General features: G+C 37.7%; 1 protein-coding gene across 1 annotated transcript; it reads right to left on the reverse strand.

Annotated features, from left to right (window-relative positions):
- Window positions 1-220: 220 nt before the first annotated feature.
- On the reverse strand, window positions 221-27,455 carry spg7 (SPG7 matrix AAA peptidase subunit, paraplegin). Its single transcript, XM_081358793.1, has 18 exons — window positions 26,370-27,455; window positions 25,720-25,979; window positions 24,690-24,789; window positions 24,466-24,549; window positions 22,922-23,163; window positions 22,690-22,829; window positions 19,975-20,077; window positions 19,765-19,890; window positions 18,880-19,042; window positions 17,476-17,649; window positions 15,627-15,751; window positions 13,863-13,965; window positions 7,863-7,973; window positions 7,657-7,772; window positions 6,108-6,264; window positions 4,277-4,437; window positions 2,939-3,016; window positions 221-864 (listed from the first exon to the last, which is right to left on the reverse strand). Exons 2-18 carry the CDS (start codon window positions 25,891-25,893, stop codon window positions 649-651), a joined length of 2,373 nt encoding a protein of 790 aa, XP_081214919.1. The 5' UTR covers window positions 25,894-25,979; window positions 26,370-27,455; the 3' UTR covers window positions 221-648.
- Window positions 27,456-27,458: the final 3 nt, after the last annotated feature.

Here is a 27,458-nt window from a genome sequence, read left to right on the forward strand (position 1 = left end):
TATTTAATACAGTATATCTTCAGTTTAAACCATAAACGCATATTGTCCATTCAAGTGGACATATGAAAATCTCTTAAAAAAAAAATTAAAAATCTTGTTTTTCATGCCCTAAGAGCAATAAAAACACATAGGAAAAAAATCTTGACTGAGGTTATCATAATTCATGCATGAAAGGGTTAAGATTAATCACGTTGCTCAGTAAAAACTCTTGGACATTGCACACAAATATAATAATTTATTACATATGGTGCAGAATATCCAGACATCACAAGATGACTTCAGACACACTGCTGGCAATGCTTACCCGGTTTGAGACGCTCAACTATTGTTTTAAAAACAGATTTCGTGCAATTCTCAAAGGAGGTTTCTACTACTCTTTAAAAGAGTCATTCCTTACTGAGAAGAACAGTCTTGCTCTTAAATGCTTGATTGCTGCTTATAAGTTGCCTTTGTTTCTTAATCAAATGTCCTAAAGACATTTAAAATATAATTACAGGCTAAAATGATCAGGTCATCGATGAACACGTTGCCATTATTGTTCAGTCAGTCAGATCAGGTCTAACTGGAACATCAAGAGCGCGAACCACAGAAACATTCGGGTTTTTTCTTCCCTTAAAGCAGAATTTGACAGATCCTGTGTGATTGTGCTCACGCTGGGCTCAGGTTGATGTCGTCGTCCTGCGTGTCTTTGCGGGGTCTCTGGGGTCTGCGGGGCTCGTCTTCTCCAGTGTCCTGCTTGTCTCGTTCGGCCTCCACCCAGCTTTGAGGAGCAATCATCTTTTTGGGTCCAAACGGAGAAGGTCCCAGCAAAGCCTCGATGTCGTCATAGTTGACCACTTCCCTCTCAAGCAGGGCATTAGCCAGCTGGAAACACAATCACAGCAAACAAGAACAATAACTGAAGAAAGACTAAATGTTTAATTTGACTATTTTTATTTTTGACTATACAGATACTGTAAAAATCAAATTCCAGGACTTTCAAGGACTTTTTAAGCACGACTTTTTATTCCAAGGACTACAATCAAAGATCTCATTTATCAAACAATATCTTTCTTTATTATCTTTTAACTTCTAAAAAAGGTTAATAGATAAATAAAAATAAACTAATAAATTATTGATTTATTTGTACCAAAATGGTACAAATGAAGTGCAGCAGATGCAATGACTGCGGTAACTTTAACCATTGAAAGGATACTATGACAAAAGATATTCATTTCCTTATTCAAACTGATTTTTTCTCCCATGAATATATGATGAATTGAAGAATAAGACTTGAAGAATAAAGTTTTTAAATAGACTGCAGCAATTACCATCCGCAAAATGAATGCATAGTGAAAATACTTCCTTAAAAATTTTCAAGAACTGCACTAACTCTGTCCACACCAGACGCGACACGACTACAAGCGCCAAAATCAATTAAGCGTAACAGCCAATCAGAAGAGTGTGTGGGCGGAGTCTCTCTTCAAGCGCACTGCACTCACAACCAAATCAGTCAAACATAACAGCCAATCAGAAGAGTGTGTGGGCGGAGTCTCTCTTCAAGCGCACTGCACTCACAACCCAGAGCCATAGAGAGAAAGAGTTGCGACACTCCCATAGACCTCCGTTGTAAATAATGGCGGCGCTTTTAACCGCCTACTTCCGGGATTTGAAGATCGGAATAGTTCTAAACACTGTATTTTGGCATTGGACACCATTCACTTACATTGCTGCGCGTCGAGTTGTTCTAGAGTTAAGTTGCTGAAATATCGACCTCTTTTGATTTGTCAACTGTCTATGTTGTATCAGAGGCCCTTTGCGATGCTTATACTGGTCTTCATTTGTATATGCACAGCGTAATTATTTATATTTTATGTTGGTTGTTTCAATCAATTTTCAAGCACTGCCTGCTAGCTAGTGCGACTTCGTCAGCTGTGACAGTAAGAGTTCGGTAATGAATCACTACCACCTTTATAGCAACTTTTATTTAATTTAATTTTTTGGGATATACTAACTTTTCATTGTTTTATTGTCTTGAGTGAAGCGGCTTGTGAGAACAATGCTGGACCTCTAGGATTGTTATGGCCATCACCAGTCCTGTCTGTTTCATGGATCACCTGCCCCTGGTTTTTGTATTTCTTGTTCACACACACCCACGGCAGACCTCTTTGCGTGATCACGAAGGTATGGCTGAATCAAAATTTATAAGCAAAATCACGGGAATCAATAGCCTAATACAGCCCAGTTGTGCTAAAATAAATATCATGAGACGTCCATCATCAGATGAATGATATGGAAAAGTTAAGTTAGAGCCGCTAAAGCCAGTGCTACTACCCATGCGAACATGAACACTGAGCTTTTCCCTCCAAAAATATAGCCTAAAACTTATCTCCAAATGCAAAACTGACATTAACAAAATGCAATAATGCAATAACAGCTGGAAAAGTACTTGGGTGTGTGTTTTATTTTATATTTACCGTTCAATAATGCAATCGCTGCTGTCTGTCCCATAGAAGAGCATGACAGCCAGCGTATGTTTTAGAACTATTGGGGCTTACATGAACCACGTGACAGCCCTAGCGGCGACATCAAAGAGTGTCGCAACTCTTTCTCTCTATGGCTCTGTCACAACCAAATCAGTCAAACATAACAGCCAATCAGAAGAGTGTGTGGGCGGAGTCTCTCTTCAAGCGCACTGCACTCACAACCAAATCAGTCAAACATAACAGCCAATCAGAAGAGTGTGTGGGCGGAGTCTCTCTTCAAGCGCACTGCACTCACAACCAAATCAATAAAGGTGATTAACCAATAAAGGTAAAAAAAACAACAACTCTGATTAACATGGAAAAGAGGCATTTTATCACGTGTCATAGCGTTGTGTCGCGTCTGGTTCGAGACAGTGTTAAGAATTTATCTCAATTTATCTTGCTATGCTAACAAGGATGTGAGCATGTCTTACCAAAATAAGTTTGTCTCTGTTGTCCAGAAGCAATTTCTCAGTGCGCCTGTAGGCCTGTGCTATTAGCAGCTTAGCTTCCTGAACATGGGAGAAAGGAATAGAAATAAATAACCACACACACACATTCAAGATAAATGAGATTTAACACTCACGTAAGCCTCTGTAACATTCAATTCAATTCACTTTTTTTTTTGTATAGCGCATTTCACAATACACAGTTTCAAAGCAGCTTTGCAGAAAGAGTATGAGTCCACATCACAATTTACAGTGATCTCTTAGCAGAGGTGACTGTGTAAGTTATGCATTTCAGAAATGTACAAATACAAAATCACAGTTATCTAAACGTATTAATTTAAACAGTGTAATAATTTAAGGCAGAGCAATGAGCTCATTGAAGTACTGAATACTTGTTAACAAATGATTACGACATTGATGTTGCATAGGCTGAACGATTAATCGCGACTTCCATGTAATCGCACTTAAATCGATTTAGCTTATCGTGATTTTGAAATAGCAAAGGCTGTGATTATTTCTTATGTGCAGCTTGTCATTGATGTACGGCTCTGTAAACACTGAGTTTGAGTGTTCTGTAAACACTTATAACGTGTATTTGAAAAAGTAACATCTTTCCAAACATGAGAAGCATTTATGAACCTCTTGTCCAACAAAAGACAACATTTAATAACATGCTTTTACTCCAAACTCACTTCATAAGGACAGTTGAGCTCAGAATAAGGCAGTCGTGTGTTTATTAGTTATGTTTAATCAAAGCATTAAATCTTCTGTTTATTCAGTTACAGCGATAAGGATTTCCTGGAATGATGCCACGTCAAGTCACATTTATTTATATAGCGCTTTTTACAATACAGAGTGTTTCAAAGCAGCTTTACAGAGATAACAGGAAAATAATGCAACAAAGTTTGTTTCCAGAAGAAAATAGCGTCACAGTCCAGCTTAAGTAAGTTCATGGATGTTCATCAGTGGCAGAATGGAGAAAAAAACCTTGGGAGAACCCAGACTCACTCGCTCAGTTCTCCTCTGGCCAATGAACCAACAGTGTATGATTATGATTCAGGCAGAATTATAGGTCAGAATTCAGATTGGTTTGGAACAATCAGAATATTATCCAGTTCCATCTGGGAATGCGTGTTGTCTACTTCTGCAGGGAATATTTTGCATGTGTGTGTGTGTGTGTGTGTGAGACGCCCTCTGGTGTTCAGATGGACCATCATTTACTGCTGATCACAGAGCCGTGCTTCACTGACAAGCTGCACATAAAATAATCGCAGCCTTTGCCAAATCGCGTACATTAATGTTAATGTATGCTCTCGTACTCACATGGTCCATCTGCTGTTGGAGGCCTTGGCTGAATGGTCTCCGTCCAATTCCTCCCTGATCATCTTCAGGGAAGGACATCTGGCCCACGCTGGCAACCATGCCGTACTGCTTCACCATGGAGTAGGCCACCCGCGTCACCTTGCGTAGGTCATCCTGAGCACCTACGAGGAGTTCATACGTTATCTGGCGTCTGGGACTACCTATACATATCTATGCAGTCAGGTCTGTGTCTGCACACCAACTGACCTTACAACAGTGGTTACTTAACCACGCCTACCGCTAAAACAAAAAGACGTACCAGATGATTTTGGAATAAATACGTCAAATTAGAGCTGCATAATTAATCATTAAACGATTGTGATCTTCATTCAAACACCCACGTGATTTTATTCCTAAATAACAGCGATTCTTCAGACTATTAAACCTTTGACAAGTACGGTCACAGCGAACATTCAGATCTGTGTTCTGAGCCAGAGAGAGCAGTTGTCATGATATGAAACAACTTCACAAACAGTCTTTTCAATCACACAGTATCATTATTCCTGTACAATCACTGTAAACAGATGTACTGGGATTAAACGTTTATAGTTCAGATACAAACACTAACGTCTACGGTAGCGATCCAATAAATAGGAAATGACTTTTTAAAGGAAACTTGACCCTCAAAATAAAGATTGTATAAATTACAACGTTACACCAGTAGGTGGCGACAAGTAACGTTAATTTTTTTTTATTTGACATTGAATAATTCAAGAGATTCGTTCAAATATGCATATTAATCCAGAAATGAAACAAGTCTTTATGAGTGAGTCATTGAATCATTCACTCAACATTTCAAATGAATTAAATATTTTTTTTTAATAGACTGGAGCAATTATTATTGTCATCCTCTTAATTGCATGTTATTTTGTTTAGCTGACTATTCAGAATTGTGGGAGAATCAAATTCCAGGACTTTCAAGGACTTTTTAAGCACGACTTTTTATTCCAAAGACTACAATCAAAGATCTCATTTATCAAACAATATCTTTCTTTATTATCTTTTAACTTCTAAAAAAGGTTAATAGATAAATAACATCTCTATTTTTAAAAAACTGTGATTTAATTTTTTCAGAATTGAGCAGATCTACTTCAAATGCAGTTTATGATAGGATAGTTTGACATCATGCATAAATCAAGAAACACAAGCTTGTGTATCATGTCGTTATTTGAATATAATATAAGGGTAGAAGACAAGAAAGTAGTTAAATTACAAGGGCAAATCTACCCAAGTGTTAAGAAGTCGTCATAAACACTGACATTAACACGCAGAAAGAATGTGTACGGACACTTTGCAGATGCACACAGGTAAGTAATGTGTTTCTTGTGTGTATTTTTCTTCAAATAAAGTGAACTGAATGTCACATTATTTATTACTTTCCAGAGCACCATGTGCACCAGATTACGGCAAGTTTCATCCAACGCTTGCATTTACGAAATTACAGACAGACATAATGAACAGAAAGCCTTTAACTAGCCACTCTGGATGCCTAGTATCCAAAGAACGTGCCCTAATGCCTTTTAACCATAGACGAAGGAATTTGGCAAAAAGGAGGTGTGTCTGTGTCTGACAGTTCAAATGACTGATAGCAACAGGGCTTCTTAGTGCAGCGATCTGATTGGCTATTTGGGCTATCAATAATTTCCTACAAGTCAAACTGTGTTTTTCCTCCAGTGGGCGCCTCCTGAGCACCAATCAAATCTGCTAATACTATTTCTTAGGTACGTATTTATAATTCTCGCATTGATGGTGTGTTATGAGATTATATAAGTGTGCAGAATAGATGACATACCTGTGGTGACCTTATTGAAGGTGATGGCCTCAGAGGCTCGTCCACCCAAAGCCATGCACATTCTCTCAAACAGCTGCTCTTTAGTGAACAAATACTGATCCTTCGGCAGGATCTGAGCGAAGCCCAAAGCGGCGTTCGTCCTGGGAGCGATTGAAACCTGGAGGACAAGGCCACAGATCAAAACACCAGCCCACCACAATGCAAACATATAATATAACACACTGCCCGGCCAAAAAAAAAAAAAAAAAGTAAAAAAAATAAGTTGTCACTGTTTGGATTTAAATAGGCAAATGCATAAGAGTCTATGATTAGATCATTATTGCCGTGATTATTATGTTTCTAGCATGTTGGTAGCAGTTCTTGACCAACAAGATCTTGAACAAAGACTGATGCACCTCTTGATGGAGATAAATGCTGTGATGTTTTCCCATCAGTTTTTGTTCAAGATCCCATATTGTCAATGCAAGAGTCCAGCACTCTGAAGGTCTTTGGGATGTTCTGGAGGAGTCTTTAAAAAATGAATGCAAGGAGCCGATTCATGTGTGGAAATGACTCTTTATGCTCCTCACAACCATTCTTTCACAGTTTGAGCCTGATGAATCTTGACATTATCATCCTGGAATATGTTCATGATGTTCTGCATACATGGTTGTTTAATAAATGAAAAGCTACAAGCTCAATCAATTAGGGCTTGAATAACTGTTACAAACATATATAAATACAATAATCACGGCAATAATGAACCAATCATAGACTCTTAAAGTCCCCCTCTGGTGAAAACCCAGCTTTTAATGTTGTTTATATGTCTATGTGGTGTTTTTAATCTGCTTTAAGACAAACCATGTGTAAATTCATAAGTCGACACCATTGCTGAGTATTTTCTCCTTAAAACTGCAGTGAACCAAAGACAGTCTCAAAAACACGCTTTGAAATCGCTGGTGTTTCTGACGTCACAAACTACCTTGTAACCAATCAGATCAACGTGTGATCGTCAACCAGTGGATCGCTGAGCTGAGTGAGTGAATGGAGGCGGGGCTCAGTTGCATAATCATAGAACCACGCATACTAAATGAGGCGAGGGTTTCGAGTTACATACAGGATATTTTAGGCATGAAGAAATTCAAATTTCAAAGAAAAAATGTTTAAATATGTAATTTTAGTGATCAAAGATGAGTTTTAAGGGATAGAATTATTGACTACAGGGGGACTTTTTAAAGATTTGCCTTTTTAAATCCAAACTGCGACTTTTTTTTGCCCAGGCAGTGTATAATGTATAATACCTAATAATATAGTATAGGCACAAAATAATGTAATATATATATTCATGTCTTAATGCCACACTGTCTTTGTCATTCTTAATTCAAAATAAATTGTTAATTTATTACTAATATCCATTTCTGATATTCCCAGGTTGTTATGGTCACGCAGGTTCGTTTACGTATCAAACTCGTGGCCAAGAGAAATAAAGTGAACCGAACATGTCTCCTCCTGGCCACCACACGCACAAGTCTAATGGACCACGTTTACAGTAGTGTTTGACAGCATTTACCTTCATGACAGCTTCGGTGTGTTCTAGCAGCCATCCGACTAAAGCATGACCAGACTCATGGAAGGCCACCACCCTCTGCTCTTCTTTAGACAAGATTTTATTCTTCTTCACACTCCCTGCACGTCACAAACAACGTCAAACAGATGCTGACTGCGCAGAAACCTCTGGGGTAACATCACAGCACAGTGTTGTTAGGAGCTGAATACCTGCGATGACTCTTTCCACAGCATATTCAAAGTTAAAGGTGTCGATGGACTTGAAACCCTCTCTGGCAGCGTGGAGAGCGGCCTCATTGCAGATGTTGGCGATATCGGCCCCTGGAAAATATGAACAACGTGGCAGATGTGGTGTCAGGTAGTGTTCATTTTGTCAGCTATATTTTTATTTATTTATTTAGTCAGTCTTAGTCCTATGGAAGCTTGTTTCCGCCACATAATAAAACAATTTAAAAGATAACTGTGGCTTTATTTCTCAGAATTGGGAGATATAAAGTCAGAATTGCGTGATATAAAGTCGCAATTGTGCGTTATAAATTCCAAATATAAGGAAAAATATAGCTGCGAGCAGCGATTACGGGCCCAAGCCGGTGGCACCGCCACCCTGGTGCCTTTAGTTACATAAAGGCACCGGGGTGGCGGTGCCACCGGCTTTGGCCCTTCATCGCTGCTCGCAGCTATATTTATATATATATTTTATATATATATATATATATATATATATATATATATAAGACAGAAACCTTATTAGCTTATTCTGATTTTATGATACACTCAAAATATCCCACAACAAATCTTTTAAATTTAATGTAAAAATTAAAACGAAAGTAAGCACTGTTGGGCTTACGTAACCCTCTCATTAGAATCAAAATGTTTCAGCATTTGCGATGTATTTGGATGCTAAACTATTCTTTATTATAGGCTTTGTTCTTCACTCGTGTTCCAATATCGACAGAAAAAATCATCCTCTTCACACGCGCAAAAATGTGCTTGAAACATCACAGTGGAGCGGTGCTTACTGTGAATGTACGAATTGTACTACTGACTATTTAGAGCAGTGTAATTTTTATATGTTAGGTTAACTATTTTATTATTATATTTTATTAAGGCTATAATGAACAGGCTGCGATGTCAAGATTGCAATGCTGGAATGTGTGTTTGTGTGTGTGTGTGTGTGTGTGTGTGTGTGTGTGTGTGTGTGTGTGTGTGTGTGTGTGTGTGTGTGTGTGTGTATGTGTGTTCATGTTTTTCTATCCCGGTGGGGACTTCAACCTGAATGCACACAGACTCATGGGGACTCGTGTCACAGTGGGGACCTAAATAGAGGTCCCCATGGGTAAACAAGCTTATAAATCATACAGAATGAGTTTTTTTTTGGAAATGTAAAAATGCAGAAAGTTTTCAGTGATGGGTAGGTTTAGGGGTAGGGTTAGTGTAAGGAGATAAAATATACAGTTTGTACAGTATAAAAATCATTAAATCTATGGAGAGTCCCCACAAAGATAGTAAACCGTGTGTGTGTGGGTGGGTGTGTGTGTGTGGTGTGGGCGCGATTGAACAGTGGACACATAAAAACATACTCCGTCATTATACAGGACGACATTCAAACTGCAAAGTGTTAACTTATATTTGTGTACAGTTGCAATAAAACACAACATTGTGCTTTTGTAAAATAATTTCAAGCAATCAACCCCCGAAAGGCGCTAATTTTAAAATTAAACTAAAATGCTCATGGCTGCACGGGCATTCATAACGGTGCGCATCCACGGCGAGGAACGAGCAGAACAGAGTGAACGTTTTTCAGTTAATTCCTACTTCCATAGGAATTCATTTGAAACGCTCGCTCAACCACTATCAATGTCAGTGTGGACGAACATATTTTACTTTCGTTTTTAAGTTGGCGATTCAAAAGCCTCCAGCGGTGTCACACGTCGATTAACCGGTGGTAAAATATTCTCACCGTCACATACCTAGTATATTTTTATGTAGATACAATAGGCCTACCTGATTTTGAACACAAGAGGGCAGTATAGCCCTATGTATGACTTGACTTTTATGGGACTAAATAGTACAATTACTATTTTTAAACTTATAAATATTTATTAAATTGAAAAAAAAAAAGAATAAAATGGGTTTAGTTGTGACATTTTTATACTTTTATATAGAAATAAATGGTGTTTAATTACATTTTTAGAAGATGAGGCTTTAAGTGTTACTTTACTTTAGTCCCTCACTATAGCAAAACCGTTTGAGATGTTTAATATCCGTTCACAATTTAGCATCTTTAATGTATCTTTATCATTTTGAAAAAGTTTGGTGTGAATAAAATAAAACCGTTAGGAAGAGTAGCTCAAAAACTCAGAGTCTGAAATATCCAAAAAATCCACATTCAAACCAAAATATCTGACTTCCTTTTGCTCGGAGCTAATAACTGTAAATTAGAAAGTTGTCCGGCTCGGTGAGACCAATATATATACTGATTTTTGTAACTGTTGGTAAAACTAACCCACCCACTTTTGTCAAACGCATGTTGAAAGTGACACACTTCCTGCTGCCAGTTGGTGGCGCTATAACTTTGACTCACAATAGTTACATCCATCTGATCGGCCTCTTACCACGAACATACTGCTAAAGTTTCATCAAGATCAGTTAATGTATGCAGAAGTTATAACACTTCGTCTCCTCTCTTTTCTCGCCATAAATTTGTTTCCTCGCCATGGCCAAACCGTTCGAGATATCAAAAATCCGTCCGCAATTTAGCATTCTCAATGTCTTGACTTCATGCTGACTGAGTTTGGAGGTGATTGAATGAATTCTCTAGGAGGAGTACATCACATTCCACAGCAAGCGTTTTCCAAACAACCCATAATAGCCGACTTCCTGTTGGGCTGGTGTGAAACTTGACAGAGGGAAAGTTGTTCGGCCCGATGAAATCTATATGTGTACCGAGTTTCATATTAATTCATGCAAGCGTGTTTGATATATGGACCAAGTTTTCAGACCCTGTTCAAGAGGGCGCTGTTGAGCCCCCCTGCCACGCCCGTTTCTGAATCTTTTCACATGTCTACTGGCTAATAAGTGTTATGTGTCTGTCGAGTTTCATCCAATTTCAAGCATGCTAAGAGTCTCAAACGCATCCGAAAAGAATATTAAAATTTGATGCGTTGCCACGGCAACAGTATCTAAGATATCAATAATCCTTTCACAGGTCTACATCTGCCGTGTGTTTACATTATACACATAAAATTTGAAGCAAATCGGGTAAAAGTAAGAGGGTGACTTCAAAGCATTTTGAAAGTGACACACTTCCTGCTGCCAGTTGGTGGCGCTATAACTTTGACTCACAATAGTCACATCCATGTGATCGGCCTCTTACAACGAATACACTGCTGAAGTTTCATCAAGATCAGTCAATGTATGCAGAAGTTATAACACACTTCCTGTGTCCCATTATTCGCCATAAATTCGTTTCCTCGCCACGGCCAAACCGTTCGAGATATCAAAAATCTGTTCGCAAGAATTGATCCTCAATGTCTTGACTTTATTCTCACCGAGTTTGGTGGCGATCGGATGAAATCCCTAGGAGGAGTATTTCACATTCCATTGTATGCGTTTTCCAAACAACGTATAATAACCAACTTCCTGTTGGGCTTTTGTAAAACTTAGAGCACGAAAGTTGTTCGGCCCGATGAGATCTATATGTGTACTGAGTTTCATATTATTACATGCAAGCGTGTTTGATTTATGGACCAAGTTTTCGGACCCCATTCCAGGGGGCGCTGTCGAGCCCCCCTGCCACGCCCCGGTACCAGCTTCAGCCCGGCCCTGATGGCCGCAGGTTCTGACGTGTGTGCAAAATTTCAAGAGTTTTTGAGCATGTTAAGGGCCCCAAAAGTGGCAAAAAGGCAAAAAAAAAAATAATGAAGAAAAAAAAAAAAAATAATCCTTACGAAAACAATAGGGCCTTCGCCCTTTCAGGGCTTGGGCCCTAAAAATACCTTTTCCCTCAGAATTGTGTTTATATCTCGCAATTCTGACTTTATAACACGCAATAGCGACTTTATATCACTCAATTCTGAGAATTTTGAGATAAAAGACAAAACAAAAACAACAAAAAATAATTATTTTTATTTTTATTAATTATTTTTATATATTTTTTATAATTATTTTTATTTTTTTATTCTGTGGCGGAAACAAGCTTCCTTATAGCCCTGTCAAATGTACTTTTTAGTTCAAATTTAGTTAGTCATATTTTTGGCCATTTTAATGCAGATTTAGTCAGTGAAAACTTTTTTGTCATGCTGCATAATGTTTAAATTGATAATCATGATTATTTTGCTCAATATTATAAAATCGCAACGAATTGTTGTCATTTAAGAAATTTATTTTCACATTTCATCAGTTATTGCACTCTTTCACATAAGCACAAATCACGAGAATGTCAACTCATATGCATGGCTTATTTGATCTCATCTAGTTTCCTGATTTATTATAGGCTATTTATCATTTAAACATTATCAAAACAGGCAAAAAAAGAAACTTATCTCAAAATTAAAACGGTGAAATTTCTAATAGTAATTCCAACACTAAAATAACAGCATAAAAGACTGTGTTTCCACAGAGAGGTTGTGTAAGTGAATTTATTCAGCATCAACAATCGCAAATATAGCCGAGATTCATGTTTGGATTTATTACAGTTCATCGCTGCAAAGGTTTGACGGCAGATTTAGTCGCAGTAAACAGCGCGAGTGGATCGTGAAGAAACACAGACTGACTTAATGAAGATTGCTGAACTCCAGCTTACTGTTAGTCAGTGTTTTTTACATCATCAGCGGCGCTTCAGCAGTGTAGAGAGAGCGTGTGCACATGGTTGCCAGATTGCAAAGATTAATTAAAACCTGGCAGAAAATGGATACTTTTAAGTTCAAGATCTGATTGGGGGACTTAAGCTCGTGAGATCTGGCAACCACAAGAATGTCTACGATATTGCATGTTATTACACGGCTCTGTGGAATACTTGATTCTGATTGGTCAATCGCTCCATCCAGCGGTATATTATTCCCAGATAACAACCGCTGACAACAGAAACACAGGCTCATGCGGGTCACTGAAGTCAGCAGTAGTGAGCTAATAAAATATTAAAAATCAGTTGAATCAATATTTTGTGTACAGTTATTTAATAATGCCATCCAGTATCGCGGACTCGCTCTCTCTTGTTTCATGCAAATGCAGATGTTGCCATTTTGTGACTATTGTTTTGTACACTGTTGGATTATGAGATACAAACAGGTACGATATTAAATCTGAATAATAATCTGAAATCAATATCTCTTATCTCCATAATCATCTATGTGGCCAAATGCAGTGTAATAAGTGTTATGACTGTATACCGTATCTCTTAAATCTCTGTTTAGTTTGATCTTGCCGCTGAAACTCCTCTCTCCGCGCAGCTTTGCGTTTAAAGACCTGATAAAATATTTCAACTCAGATCAATATTTTGTCTAATTTTTCACTTATGTGTCAAGAAGCCGTGTAATAAGCGGGATAATGTACATTCAGCCGGTTGTTATCTCAGAATAAACCCCCTTCAGGTGTGTGTGTGTGTGTGTGTGATCTCAGAATAAACCCGCTTCAGGTGTGTGTGTGTGTGTGTGTGTGTGTATGATCTCAGAATAAACCCGCTTCAGGTGTGTGTGTGTGTGATCTCAGAATAAACCCGCTTCAGGTGTGTGTGTGTGTGTGTGTGTGTGATCTCAGAATAAACCTGCTTCAGGTGTGTGTGTGTGTGTGTGTGTGTGTGTGTGTGTGATCTCAGAATAAACCCCTTCAGGTGTGTGTGTGTGATCTCAGAATAAACCCCCTTCAGGTGTGTGTGTGTGTGTGTGTGTGTGTGTGTGTGTGATCTCAGAATAAACCCCTTCAGGTGTGTGTGTGTGTGTGTGTGTGTGATCTCAGAATAAACCCCTTCAGGCTGATGAAGACCTGATCCTGATCACCCTGTCGGGGTTTATTCTGAGATAACAACCGGCTGGATGTACATTATCCCTTACTTAATATAGTCACAGTTATCGTTTAATGACATTGGTGTCGTCTCGTCATCGTCTCGTCTTAGTCATGAAAAGAAGGTTGTTGAACATTTTTTCATTAACGAAATTAACATTAATTTAGTGCCAGGAGATTATACAGTCACATGGTCAAAACATCACTGACCACTGAAGCCGGGGGTAAACTCAGCCAGACGCAGCGAGTAGAAGTCCGCCGGCTGCGTCAGCTTCAGGATCTTCAGGTGTTGCTCAAAGATCTCCTTCCTCTCCTAGAACACAATCAGCAAGAGTAAGCATTGAATATTTGATGACGGGTTTTTCAATTATTGAGAATTAGCCCACTCCTGACATGGTAATATGGATAATATGGACGTGGAGTGGTCATTAATTTTCAATAACTCAACAGACAAAGAAGATCAGAAGTCTTTTATTCTCACTAAGGCTGCATTTATTTGATCAAAAATACAGTTTGTTTGTTTTTAACGCTTCTGTGGATATTTCCATGGTGAGAAATTCATGGTAAAACTGTTTCAGGTTTTTACAATTTACTTTTAGTTAAAAACTCTAAAACTATATATGGTTTAACTTTGTTTAAAATTTCTTCAAAAGTAATTTTTTTTAAAACCAACACAATCTAAAAAAACATTCTTCAATGATGAAGAGATTTGACAGAAAGAACATGTTAAGTGGATCTTCTATTATTAAAAATTTGTGTGTCCTCCTGGAAAAGGGAAAAAAACAATCTGGTCCCATCGGTTTGAGGAATTTGTTCTCTTCTGCTCACCAAGGCTGCATTTATTTGATCAAAAATACCATTTTTTTAAAAAAAATATTATTACAATTTAAAACACTGTTTCCTATGTGAATATACAGTAAAGTGTAATTTATTCCTGTGATCAAAGCTGAATTTTCAGCATCATTACTCCAGTCTTCAGTGTCACATGATCCTACAGAAATCACTCTAATATGATGATTTGATGCTCAAATTTGATCAATTATTATTGTGTAACACTTTACACTAAGGTTTCATTTGTTAACATTAGATAATGTATGAACTAAAAATGAGCAATACATTTGTTACTGTATTTGTTAATCTGTGTTAATGTTAGTAAAACAAATTCAGCTGTTCATTTTTGGTTCATGTTAGTGTTTTAACTAATGCTAAAAAATTTTGCATCTTTTGATTTTAATAATGTATTAGTAAATGTTAAAATTAACTAACTAAGATTAATAAATGCTGTAGAATTATTGTTCGTTATTAGTTAAAGAATATATTTACTAATGTTAACTTATAAAACCTTATTTTAATAATAGGTAAAACTTTACAAAAGTTTCTTATTATCAATGTTGAAAACAGTTGTGCTACTTAATATTTTTATTAATAATTTTAATATTTTAAAAATAGAAAGTGCAGTGTCCAGCATTCATTTAAAATAGAAATATTTTGTAACATTATAAATGTCTTTACTGTCACCTCTGATCAAATAAATGCATCCTTGCTTTAAGTATTTGTTTATTAAATCCTACTAACCCTAAAATGTTGTGCCATGGTTTCCACAAAAATATTAAGAAGCAAAAACTAGAAATAAATTACACGTTACTATATATTCACATAGAAAACAGCTGATTGTGAATTGTAAGTTTTTTTTTTTTTTTTTTTACAATTTTACTGTATTTTTGATCAAATAAATGCAGCCTTGGTGAGCAGAAGAGACTTCTTTCAAAAACATTTAAAAATACATTAGTGTACATTAGTTTATCTCAGGACATTTATGAGGATTTGCAGCCCAATTCACCATTACCAGATTAAAAGTCTCCAGAGAGAGCGCAGATAAGTGATTTGCAAAAATGTAATGCAAATCTTCATAGTCAAATCACCAATCAGAATCAAGAGTTCTGAGGCTGCTGCGTAACTTTGACCCTTCGTTACCTGAAGAGTTGGCAGGTCGATAAATATGTGCCGATCGAGCCTGCCTGGTCTCATGAGAGCGTTGTCCAGAACATCTGCCCGATTAGTGGAGGCCAGGACAATCACATGATCTGTGGTTCCCATTCCTAGACAAGAGAGATGGAAAATTTCACAGATTAAAGGTCACGTGTTCACTCGACTCGTTCAAATTCTTACTATGGATGTGCGTCACAAATAATTTAATTAAAATGGAGATTTTGTAACTTATGTAAGAAAGTAACTTAACAGAAAGTTTAAAAGAACAGCATTTATTTGATCTGGTTTTTTTTTAAATCAATTTAATGAATCCTTGCTGGATAAAAGTATAGATTTCTTTTTTTTAATTTATTTACGCCAAACTTTTGATTGGTAGTGTATCATGGTTTCAACAAAATCTGAAGCAGCACAACTGTTTTCAACACTGATAATAATTATAAATGTTTCTTGAGCATCAAATCCTCATATTAGAGTGATTTCTGAAGGATCATGTGACACTGAAGACTGGAGTAATGATGCTGAACATTCAGCTTTGATCACAGGAATAAATTACACTTTACTATATAATAAAATATAAAACACTTATTCTAAATTGCAACAACAATTTTACAACATTAGTGTTTTGGATAGATATTTGAGCAAATAAATGCAGTCTTGGTGAGCAGAAATCAAGCTTTGAACTCATAGTGTGGGTCATACACATGCGCTGTGCTCGACTTGCACTATGATCATTGTACATTAAGCGTTCACTTGATCAACAGCTCCAAATATGGATAAATTGATTAAAATCAACTGAACAAAGGCAGTGCAAGGACCATTATATACAAACTCAATAGCCTATTATAAACACAACTCCTCAAGTAAAAGTTAAGTCTACACATGTGGGAGAAAACGACATGCAAGGTCTGAGGTAAAATTATTATAGTTTTAGTGTTTCGAAATAATTTATTACTTTTTTTTTGAACAAAGCCTTTATAAAATATATGAAGCAAAACAAATAATAGTGTAAAGGTAACACTTTACAATAAGGTTCATTAGTAAACGGTAGTTAATAATGAGCTGCACTTATACAGCATTGATAAATCTTTGTTAATGTTAATTTTAACATTTACTAATACTTTATTAAAATCTTGTTAACATTAGTTAATGCACTGTGAACTAACAATGAACAGCTGGATTATTATTAACCAACATTAACAAAGATCAACAAATACAGCAACAAATGTATTGCTCATAGTTAGTTCATGTTAGTTTATATATTAAATAAATGAACCTTATTGTAAAGTGTTACCAATGTAAACAACTAGTATTTTCAAAGTCGACAAACAGCAGCATCATCGTTCAGTCGACTAGTCTTAAATCTACACATGTGGGAGAAAACGAGGTCTGAGGTAAAATTATTCTATTTTATTTCAAAATAATTTATTACTTCTAAAAATACACAGTAACTGAACAAAGCCTTTGTAAAAAAAAAAAAAAAAAAAAAAAAAAAAAAAAAAATAGCAACAAGTATTTTCATTGTCTTACCGTCCATCTCCACAAGAAGAATTTATTAAATTTATTAAAATCAACTGAACAAAGGCAGTGCAGGACCATTATACAAACTCAATAGCCTATTATAAACACAATTCCTCAAGTAAAAGTTAAGTCTACACATGTGGGAGAAAACGACATGCAAGGTCTGAGGTGAAATTATTTAATTTTTTTGCTCCAAATGTGTTTACATTTTTTTTATTACTTCTATAAATGCACAGTAACTGAACAAAGCCTTTGTAAATAAAAAAAATAATTAATAAAAAATAAGCAAAACAAATAATGTAAACAAACGTCTTACCGTCCATCTCCACAAGCAGCTGATTGAGGGTTTGCTCTTCCTCGGTGTTTGAGAATCCAGACATGTTGGTGGAGCGTTTCTTCCCCACCGCGTCGATCTCATCGATGTAGACGATGCATGGAGCTCGAGCTCGAGCCTCTTTAAACAGACTTCGCACTCTTGCGGCACCAAGGCCTGGGTGGGGAAAGATCGCTCAGATTTAAATATTAATAACAATGGCATTCGAATATTTAGAGCTGGGCGGTATGACCAAAAATCCATATCACAGGGTATTTTTCTAAATTATACCAGTTTCACGGTATGACGGTATTTATTCATTTTTTCCGAGCATGTCTGATACCACATTTTCTACTGATTGAGAGAGGAAATACTGCAGATGATTGACTTAGAATGCCCTATTTTACAGTCATGAGTGAATATTGTAGAAAAACAATCCACATTAGTATTATAAATGCAGGTTTGCAAGGCTGTTTACTGAGAGCTGCCAGCAGGAGGCGCTGTAGGAGTCGCAGAAACAGCGGTTTCCACGGTAACGGCTCATACACGGAGCTTTATCAGGAAAGATAAAGAAAGATTCAATCGAAATAACATGAAAATTGTTCTAAAGACCGTCAGTTCACTTCAGATACACATGTAAAAACACCCGACTTTGAAACGTGCAGTGCTCATGTTTATACAACGATGTCAATGCCAACCACTAATAGATTTTCCAAAAGGCAGTGTTGATATTGTGAATGTATGGGAAACACTGTAATATAATTTGACAGCTATCAATTATAGTTTAACATTTCCATTATTCACTGTCACGCTCAGTAACACACACAGCTGAGCCTCACCAGTGCAACAGTAAAAAGACGCTCTCAAACAGTGTCGCGCCGGGTCCCCACAACGTCGTTAAAGCGACATAAAACGCCGGTATTGCGGTATATTAAAATTCATATCACAGGGTTCCCACACCTTGGTTAACTTCAAATTCAAGGACCTTTCAAGGACTTTCCAGGTCCACACATTTGTTGTGTCGAACAACAAACGTTGAGGTACCATCGTAGAGTAGTTTCGTGCGCACGTGAACGTCATGGCAACGTACAACACAAAGACCTCACGCGGGAAACACTTAACGTAACGTGTAAATGCGCGTAACTAACAAAAATCAAGCAAGCGCTAGTATGCATAGGCCACGAAGAAACACATTAGCGGACCGGAGGGAATAATGTGGATTTTTTTTCCAGAAAACTTCTTGCACAAAATAAATTCAAGCACTTTTCTGATTTTTTTTTTTCCAGATTCACAAGCTTTCAAGGATTTCAAGGACCCGTAGGAACCCTCATATCATAACAAAAATAAACATGGGGGTTTGGTATGAACCGGTATACCGCCCAGCCTTACTCTAGCGGTCTTATTTACCTCCAATCACCTCCACAAACTCTGACCCTGCCATGGCAAGGAAGGGCACCTGAGCTTCGGTCGCCACTGCTTTAGCAAGCAGGGTTTTCCCACAGCCAGGGGGTCCCAGGAGCAGAGAGCCTTTCGGCACCTTGGCCCCAAGCTGAAGGTATCGGTCTGGATTCTTCAAAAGAAAACAATTATCGTTAGTTTTCTTCATACACGCGAGTCTATGGCCGCCCATGGAAACATTTGCAGGAAAGTTATGAAATTTGGCACACAGATAGAGGACAGTCTGAAATGTTGAGTCTCTAACTCAAACCCTCTGGCGCCACCTATTGTCCAACTTTGCACTCACATTTATGCTAATAACTTTTGAAACATAGGGGCTAGAAACAAAAACATTTTTTGATTCTGTCGATTAGATTGCACCATATGACGAAATTTTCCCCTCATGAAATTTATGAAGAAAAACTTTTTCAACTCCTCCTAGACCGTAGCTTCGATTTTAATGAAAATTGTATTACTTCATGTTCAGACCATGCAAAGTTACAGAATTCAAGTTGAATTAAATAATAGAATATAATAGAATAAATAATAGAATGAGAAGGAAGAGATGTGATGAGAAAAAAAAGAGGCGAAGAGATGAAATGAGAATGAAGAGAAAAGTTAGAAAAATCGAGCTGACAAAAGAGACAAAAGGAGAAGAAATGCAATAAATATAGAAGAAATAGAAATAAATAAAAGGAGAGGAGAAATGAGACAAGACGACAAAAGAACAAATCAAATAAAAAGAGATGAGAAACAAGCAACTGAAAGAAATAGGCAAAGAAGAGACAAAGTGAGAAGAGATGAAATGAAAGGAAGAAGATGAGAGGAGACAAGAAAATAATTTTCGTATTCTACCTTTAGATAGTCCACAAACTCTTTGACTTCCATCTTGGCCTCATGCATACCCGCAACATCTTTGAAGCTTATCCCTTTCCCAGATTTCCCATCGACAATAGTGAATTTAGCCATTTTCAACTGATTCTGGTGGAACAGACAGACGATTTGACATCACAAAATATTTCATAGTAGTCTCAAACTAAAACAAATGAAGAAGTTGTTACTTACAAATGCACTAAAGCCGCCATCTCGCCCACCCATTCCTGCCAGTCGGAAGATGTACCAGAGGATTGCAACCCCAATGGCAGCCATGCCAAGTGCATAAAGGGCACTGTGGAGGAAAAGAAACTGATCTGTCATGATAACAGTCGATTTTAAAGTGGCCCAATTAAGCTACTATTTTGTTTTGGGGTCTCCTACAATAGATTTACATGCATCTCAGCTCAAAAAACACTTTAATTTTCTCATAATATACATTGTACATCACCTCTTTTCTCATAGTGTCTGAAACGGCTCGATCAAGGATTCAGTCTCTCTAAACCCCGCCTTTCCAGGGGCCTGCTCTGCTCTGATTGGTCAGATGGCTCAGTCTGTTGTGATTAGTGGTCGACCGATATATCGCCAAGGCCGATATTTGGCACTTTTAAAATATCAGCATTGGCCGATAAGTTTTTCTGATTGGCCGATGTGTTGGAAGCGGGACTTTTATTTTGACGGGCGGCGCTGAGAACACCCGTGCCTGAGAAGAGAACGGCAACGCCTGCTCACACAGCGCTCACTCACATTCTCCGTCTTCATTAGTTTACGATCTCTGTCAGTCACATCTAATACTCTGTTAGACAGAACTGGTAAACAAAAAAAGTAAATGGTATGCAAAAAAGTAAAGTGTTGCTTTTATATTATTTGTTACAGAAAAGGCAAACAATCAGGCTAAAATACTTTCTCATTTACTGTCAACATTCAGCAAATGCGCATCTACGTCATTTAAACAAATCTCTGAATATCTAATAAACATTTAATTTCACAAACGAGATCAGCTTCAGGAGACGCGATCGAAAAACTTTAAATCCTTCATTTTAAAATATGCTGTGCTATATCCAGTTGCCCACTGTGTCATATTCATATCGTTTCCACTGTGTGCTGTATGTAATATTAGCGTTACCTTGTCTTTATTTGAAAAAATATGATTACCAGTGCGCACGAAATTACCAGATTACTGAGTGCCCTGTTACAGTGTTTACTTCCTTTTTATTCACATATTCATATATTTTTAAACAATTACTTATTTACAATTATTTGTGAAAAAATACTGTAATAGGTTTGCAGATTCAAGAAGTTGCCATCTTAAGTATAAGCATGTTCATTTTAAAGATTTGTTTTCTAATTTATTTAAAATTGATAAAATATTGATTAAAATAAATATAAGCGTATAATAAAAATATTGGCTTTATATCGGCCATCGGCCATCCTGCTCTCTAAGATATCGGGATCGGCCATCAAAAAAACAATATCGGTCGACCACTAGTTGTGATTGATCTACTCTGCTCTGATTGGTCAGATGGCTCAGTCTGTTCTGATTGGTCTACTCTGTTCTGATTGGTCAGATGGCCCAGTCTGTTGTGATTGGTCTACTCTGCTCTGATTGGTCAGATGGCTCAGTCTGTTGTGATTGGTCTACTCTGTTCTGATTGGTCAGATGGCCCAGTCTGTTGTGATTGGTCTACTCTGCTCTGATTGGTCAGATGGCCCAGTCTGTTGTGATTGGTCTACTCTGCTCTGATTGGTCAGATGGCCCAGTCTGTTCTGATTGGTCTACTCTGTTCTGATTGGTCAGATGGCCCAGTCTGTTGTGATTGATCTACTCTGCTCTGATTGGTCAGATGGCTCAGTCTGTTCTGATTGGTCTACTCTGCTCTGATTGGTCAGATGGCTCAGTCTGTTGTGATTGGTCTACTCTGCTCTGATTGGTCAGATGGCCCAGTCTGTTGTGATTGGTCTACTCTGCTCTGATTGGTCAGATGGCTCAGTCTGTTCTGATTGGTCTACTCTGCTCTGATTGGTCAGATGGCTCAGTCTGTTCTGATTGGTCTACTCTGCTCTGATTGGTCAGATGGCCCAGTCTGTTCTGATTGGTCTACTCTGCTCCGATTGGTCAGATGGCCCAGTCTGTTGTGATTGATCTACTCTGCTCCGATTGGTCAGATGGCTCAGTCTGTTGTGATTGGTCTACTCTGCTCTGATTGGTCAGATGGCCCAGTCTGTTCTGATTGGTCTACTCTGCTCTGATTGGTCAGATGGCCCAGTCTGTTGTGATTGGTCTACTCTGCTCTGATTGGTCAGATGGTCCAGTCTGTTGTGATTGATCTACTCTGCTCTAATTGGTCAGATGGCTCAGTCTGTTCTGATTGGTCTACTCTGCTCTGATTGGTCAGATGGCTCAGTCTGTTCTGATTGGTCTACTCTGCTCTGATTGGTCAGATGGTCCAGTCTATTGTGATTGATCTACTCTGCTCTAATTGGTCAGATGGTTCTGCTTTGGCAGCAGAAAACAGAGTCTTCTCACCACGTGAACAACACAAACCAAACTCTTCCAGTCTCAGCTACAACTACAGTGTTTAAGGGCGGGGCAAAGTAGACCATGTTCACAGACAGCCAATTAAATCCATAGGCTGGCTTTATGCAAATGAGTTACAAACCTACATAGGTTTGCACAGGAAGTGACACTAGAATTACTGACGACTCGTTTCTGCAGTTCAAAATCGATTTGTTGTGCATTTTGATCTTTAAAACTTTACATTCTTTTACCTTTCAACCTTTTACATTCACAAACAGCTCTATTACACACTGCATGAAATGTAATATTTGAATAAGCATAATAGGGGCTTTTTTTTTTTTTCTCGCTGGCGAGGTTTGTCTACTCGGTGTAAAGTCCAAATTACTCACTTCCCAAAGAAGCCTGTGCGCTTGTAGTTCACCGGAATTCTGTCTTTGGCATCTATACTCAGTTCTTCTTCTGCTGCTCTGAGCTTCTCCTCAAACTTGTCAATATTGGCCACCTGCATTCGGTACATCAGGGCCAGTCTCTACAGCAGACAACAGGACAATAATGGATTTGATAGCACCATAATGATAACAATTATTTTAAAATCATTAAATCTGATGTGAAACGCAGTACAGGTCTTCCGAAGATGACTGCACCGGGGTGAAGGTAGATCTCGACGATGTCGCTCTCTGGCACCACCTGTACTCGCGACACCTCTCCTTTGGCCAGCATTTCATTTACAAAATCATTCCAGGATATGTTTCCGCCACTGGTATTGATGGAGTTGAGCAAGCTCATGATGACAGCGATAATAAAAAGTGTGCGCAGTCGCTCCCTATACATCTGATCCTCCTGCTCTCGTCTCTTTTTCTCTTCTAGGGAAAACAAAAACAAAAAAGGAAAGTGTGCATGACTAATTTGGCATGAAAGTATATCTGGCTGTGAATTATTTGAGTTGGTCAACAAATTGCATAATCGACTGCTGTCCCAGTTAACCTGATGTCATATAACAAGAAAGAAGCAAATTTAAAAGAAATGGGACAAATAAACACAATAGAACAAATTAAATAGTGCTTTGAGTTTTTCAGGTGCATCTAGCCTAGTATTCAAATAAAATACTGTCACTTTAAGACCTAAAGCACAGATCTAATTTACACACCACTTTTCTTTCCCAACTGTTTACATTTATTTAATAACCGATTGTTAACATGAATACTCAGCAAGATGGGCATTTTGACACGCAAGAACACGTAAGCACCGAATTCAGTTCTCTTGTGCAGTTTATTGTGCTTTTAATAACTTCTCAAGTACGTTAAGCTTTTTATTTTCACATTAATTTCTTCATAAATCTAACGTGTCAGTAACTTTAAGCAGTCCTGCGTGGATACATTTACATCCATCCATTCTGATTGGAATACAGTCAGAAAACATTCACGAAAATAGTTCTAAACGAAGCTGTCATTGAATGAATCGTTTGAGTAAATGATTCAATAACCCATTTATAAAGGCAGACATTTGCTTAATTTCACAAACATGTATTCATTACTTTAATGAGCTCATTGTATCTGCCTTAAATGAATACATTTTTAGCTAACTGTGTTATTTGTATATTGTTAGCCTCATAGCATAATTGCCTAAGTCATATTTAAAAAACAAATCATGCTATGAGGCTAACGATATGTACATTTCTGAAATACATAACTAAGACAGTCACCTCTGATAACAGATCACTCTAAATTATAATGTAGACATGCATTTTCTGTATGGCTGTTTTGAAATATGTATTGTGTATTTGAAATATGTATTGTGAAAAGCGCTAAACAAATAAATGTGAACTGAATTTCTGAATGAATCAGCTGTTTGAAACAAACCATTTGAATGAATGATTCAACGACTCATTTGCGAATTGCGATAGTCTTTTCTTCACTATTGTGATGCGTAACGGCTTCTTGAACAAGAACAAATGTAGGACAGGACTTAATTTCGTGATTGGGAATTGATGGTTGTCATTTGCTATTGCTGGATCTTATGCGAGTGACAGGTTGCCCCGCCCTCGCACCAGTAAACACGTCATTATACCCTTCAGGGTGATAAAACACTTTGTTTTGGGATCCTGATTACTTCTACAAGGTATATTTTTGTGATGTAAACCATTGCTTCAAAAATTAACAAAATACCTTCATCCTCCTCTGGGGTCTTCCCTTTACCACCCTCTTTCTTTTCATGTCTTCTGTTGGATGTGCTGAAATAATGAGTGGTGCCTGAAAGATGTGAAACACATTCCCATTATGCAAAGCACCAGGAAGACTGAATCAGAACAAGCTTTAAGATTCATAAGACGTCAAGAGCTCTGCATCACTACTTTGTCTGGTGAAAACATTCAAATAAACCAACGACTTACCTAAAAGTTTCCACAGTTTCATAGGATTTATGACCAATTTGTGGCGACTATGGAATTCAAGTCCAATAAGCCTTGGGATTAAAGGCTTTGCCAAAATGTTCTGTTGAAATGATGGAAACTTGGTTAATCATCCAAGTAATGTCAAGGGCATGCATAATCATAGACAAATAATCTGGCCAATATACAGGCCTTTTGATATTACCTGGTATTATTATAATCAACCTGCAAGTTCCCTTTTGGCCAGACTAGACTCAAACTGACTTAAAGGGATAGATGCTATGAAGTGCAGTGATGTTAAAGGGATAGTTCACCCAAAAATGAAAATTCAGTTATTAATTACTCACCCTCATGTCTTTCCAAACACGTACGACATTCGTTCATCTTCGGAACACAAATAAAGATATTTTTGATGAAATCTGAGAGACTTCTGTCCCTCGATTGACAGCTACGCAACTACCAGTTTGACACTTTTGATTGAAAAACGAATCCATATGAATTGAGTCCAAATTTTCGCTTTATATGATGAAACGATTGAATTTAGGCTTTTTTTCCCCACATATATAAACATTCGTCAAATCACACATTAGTTGTGGTAAACAGAAGCTCGTATGAGGACCAATGAGGATCATTCTCGTGTTAGCATGTTCCACGGGCTCAGTTGAGTTTCTGTTTATGTTTGCTAATCAATATTTAAATGTTAATAAAATTCGTTCATCATATAAAGCAATCGAGTCTCTTCGGAAAGATTTGGACTGAACCACTCGATTCATATGGATTTAGTTTTACTAGTAACTTTTAAAACCGTCAAAGTGGTAGTTGCGTATACTGTCAATGGAGGGACAGAAAGCACTCAGATATCATCAAAAATATATTCATTGTGTTCTGAAGATGAACGAAAGTCTTACGGTTAAGGAACGACATCAAGGTGAGTAATTAATGACATAATTTTATGGGTGAACTATCCCTTTAACGTCACTGAACTTCATATTAACATAAATAGTTTACTTGGTCGACGTTTAAAAAAACCCACCTGAATGCGTCCTGATTTCAGACCTCTTGTGTTTGCAGTCACTAAAGACGAGTGTGAAGTCACATTGCTCTCCAGGAGTTTTCTGCTGGTTTGAAAACAACTGAAACGAGTCGACAACGACCAAATTCGTTTGTCGTAACATTTGCTTCCACGCAGCAAAAGCAGCGCTGCCATAGTAAAATCTGGTTTATCGCGTCGCTTGGATCAAATACATACTATACCAGAACGAATGCCAGCCTTTAATGTGACCTCTTTAAGAGCTGAATAGGGTATATGTCGAACGTCGCATGACGAAACCGGAAACCTGGTCTCATCGCATCCGCTTGTCATAGAAAGTGTTAACAGCCGTATGAACTGATGCCGATATCTATGGAATTTTAAGGTAATCAGCTAACCTACCTATCTCACTTTGTTATTGGCTTTTTATTCTATTTAAATATCTAAACGTTAGTTTGAAGATTTTTTTTTTTTTTTACTTTTAAATATCGATCTTCACATGCGAGGGACATTGGTTATGATCATCTTTGCTCGCTCCTTTTAAGTTATCTTGAGTAAAACAGTAAAAAAATGCATGAAGCACATACAAAAGACCTGAACCGGAAGCGATGCGTTCTGTTTTCCGGTTTCGTAATGCGGCGTTCGACATATACCCTATTATCACACAACTGCCATGATTCTGCTGGGCTTATCCAACACAGCCAAATATAGCTGCTGTTAAATAACAACCGCGTCTTCTACACGGATATTTCGGAAATATACAGAGCAAATAAAACGTTTACGTAAAATAAAAAAGCTGTCTTAAATTATACAATCACAAGGACATTATAAAGCCGTGAACTCTATTGGTGTTTACCGCACAGGCTCGGGAAACATGTCTGTTGAACTTTCACCTTCGGAATCAGCCAATCAGGAAAGGAAACCGCTCGAGAACGGGCTGACGGGAAATGTCGTTCTACTCGCAGTTGAATAACCAGTAAAACTACAAACGGTTGTAGTTGGGACATGCGCAAAACAAAAAAGAAACACACTGTATACATTGTAATCTGAGGTTTAAAATTAAGTTAAAATTTAGTTCCTGTACGAATAAAAATAAATAAATGATTTTTAAATATATATAGGCCTTTTTTTACTGGTTGGTCGTCATGTCCCTTTTGTTGTTGTGGCAAGTTTTCACATCTGGTTTGGGCCTGTGTGATTTCAGATGTCTTAGTGTTGGGATATGAAGTGGGGGTGCAGAAGATTTGAGTATAATTACCGGTTATGGCAAGAACTATCTCAGAAAATAAATTCTATGTTCTTTACAGCAGAGGGAGCCATTGCGTTATTCTGCTCTGCGAGAAATCGGTGTCACAAGCTTGTGACGTCAAAGCGAAATTAAAACAAAAACACATCTAAGACACATTTACCCAACAACAGTCAATGAAAACAACACGTGCTGTAGTTGACGAGCTCGCAATCCGTCAGTATATAATACTACAAAAACTACGATTTAGATAGCAATAAACAGCTGTTTCAGATTCTAACTAAGACGGGATAAGGAAGAATAATTAGCTCTGTTCACTCGTATCTGAAAAACCTAACTCAGTCAACTTTACAACATATTCCCACACAGGTTCTCCATTTTCCTCTCACCCAAATGGAGCTCGCAAAAACATGCCACTGTCTACGCCATTATGGCTCGAGATCGCCAAAGAAAACAACGCCGAGGCTTCCCTCGGAAGAGCCACAATGGCGCCAGT

The sequence above is a fragment of the Scardinius erythrophthalmus genome, assembly GCF_964197995.2.
Source record: "Scardinius erythrophthalmus genome assembly, chromosome: 2".
NCBI lineage: Eukaryota > Metazoa > Chordata > Actinopteri > Cypriniformes > Leuciscidae > Scardinius > Scardinius erythrophthalmus.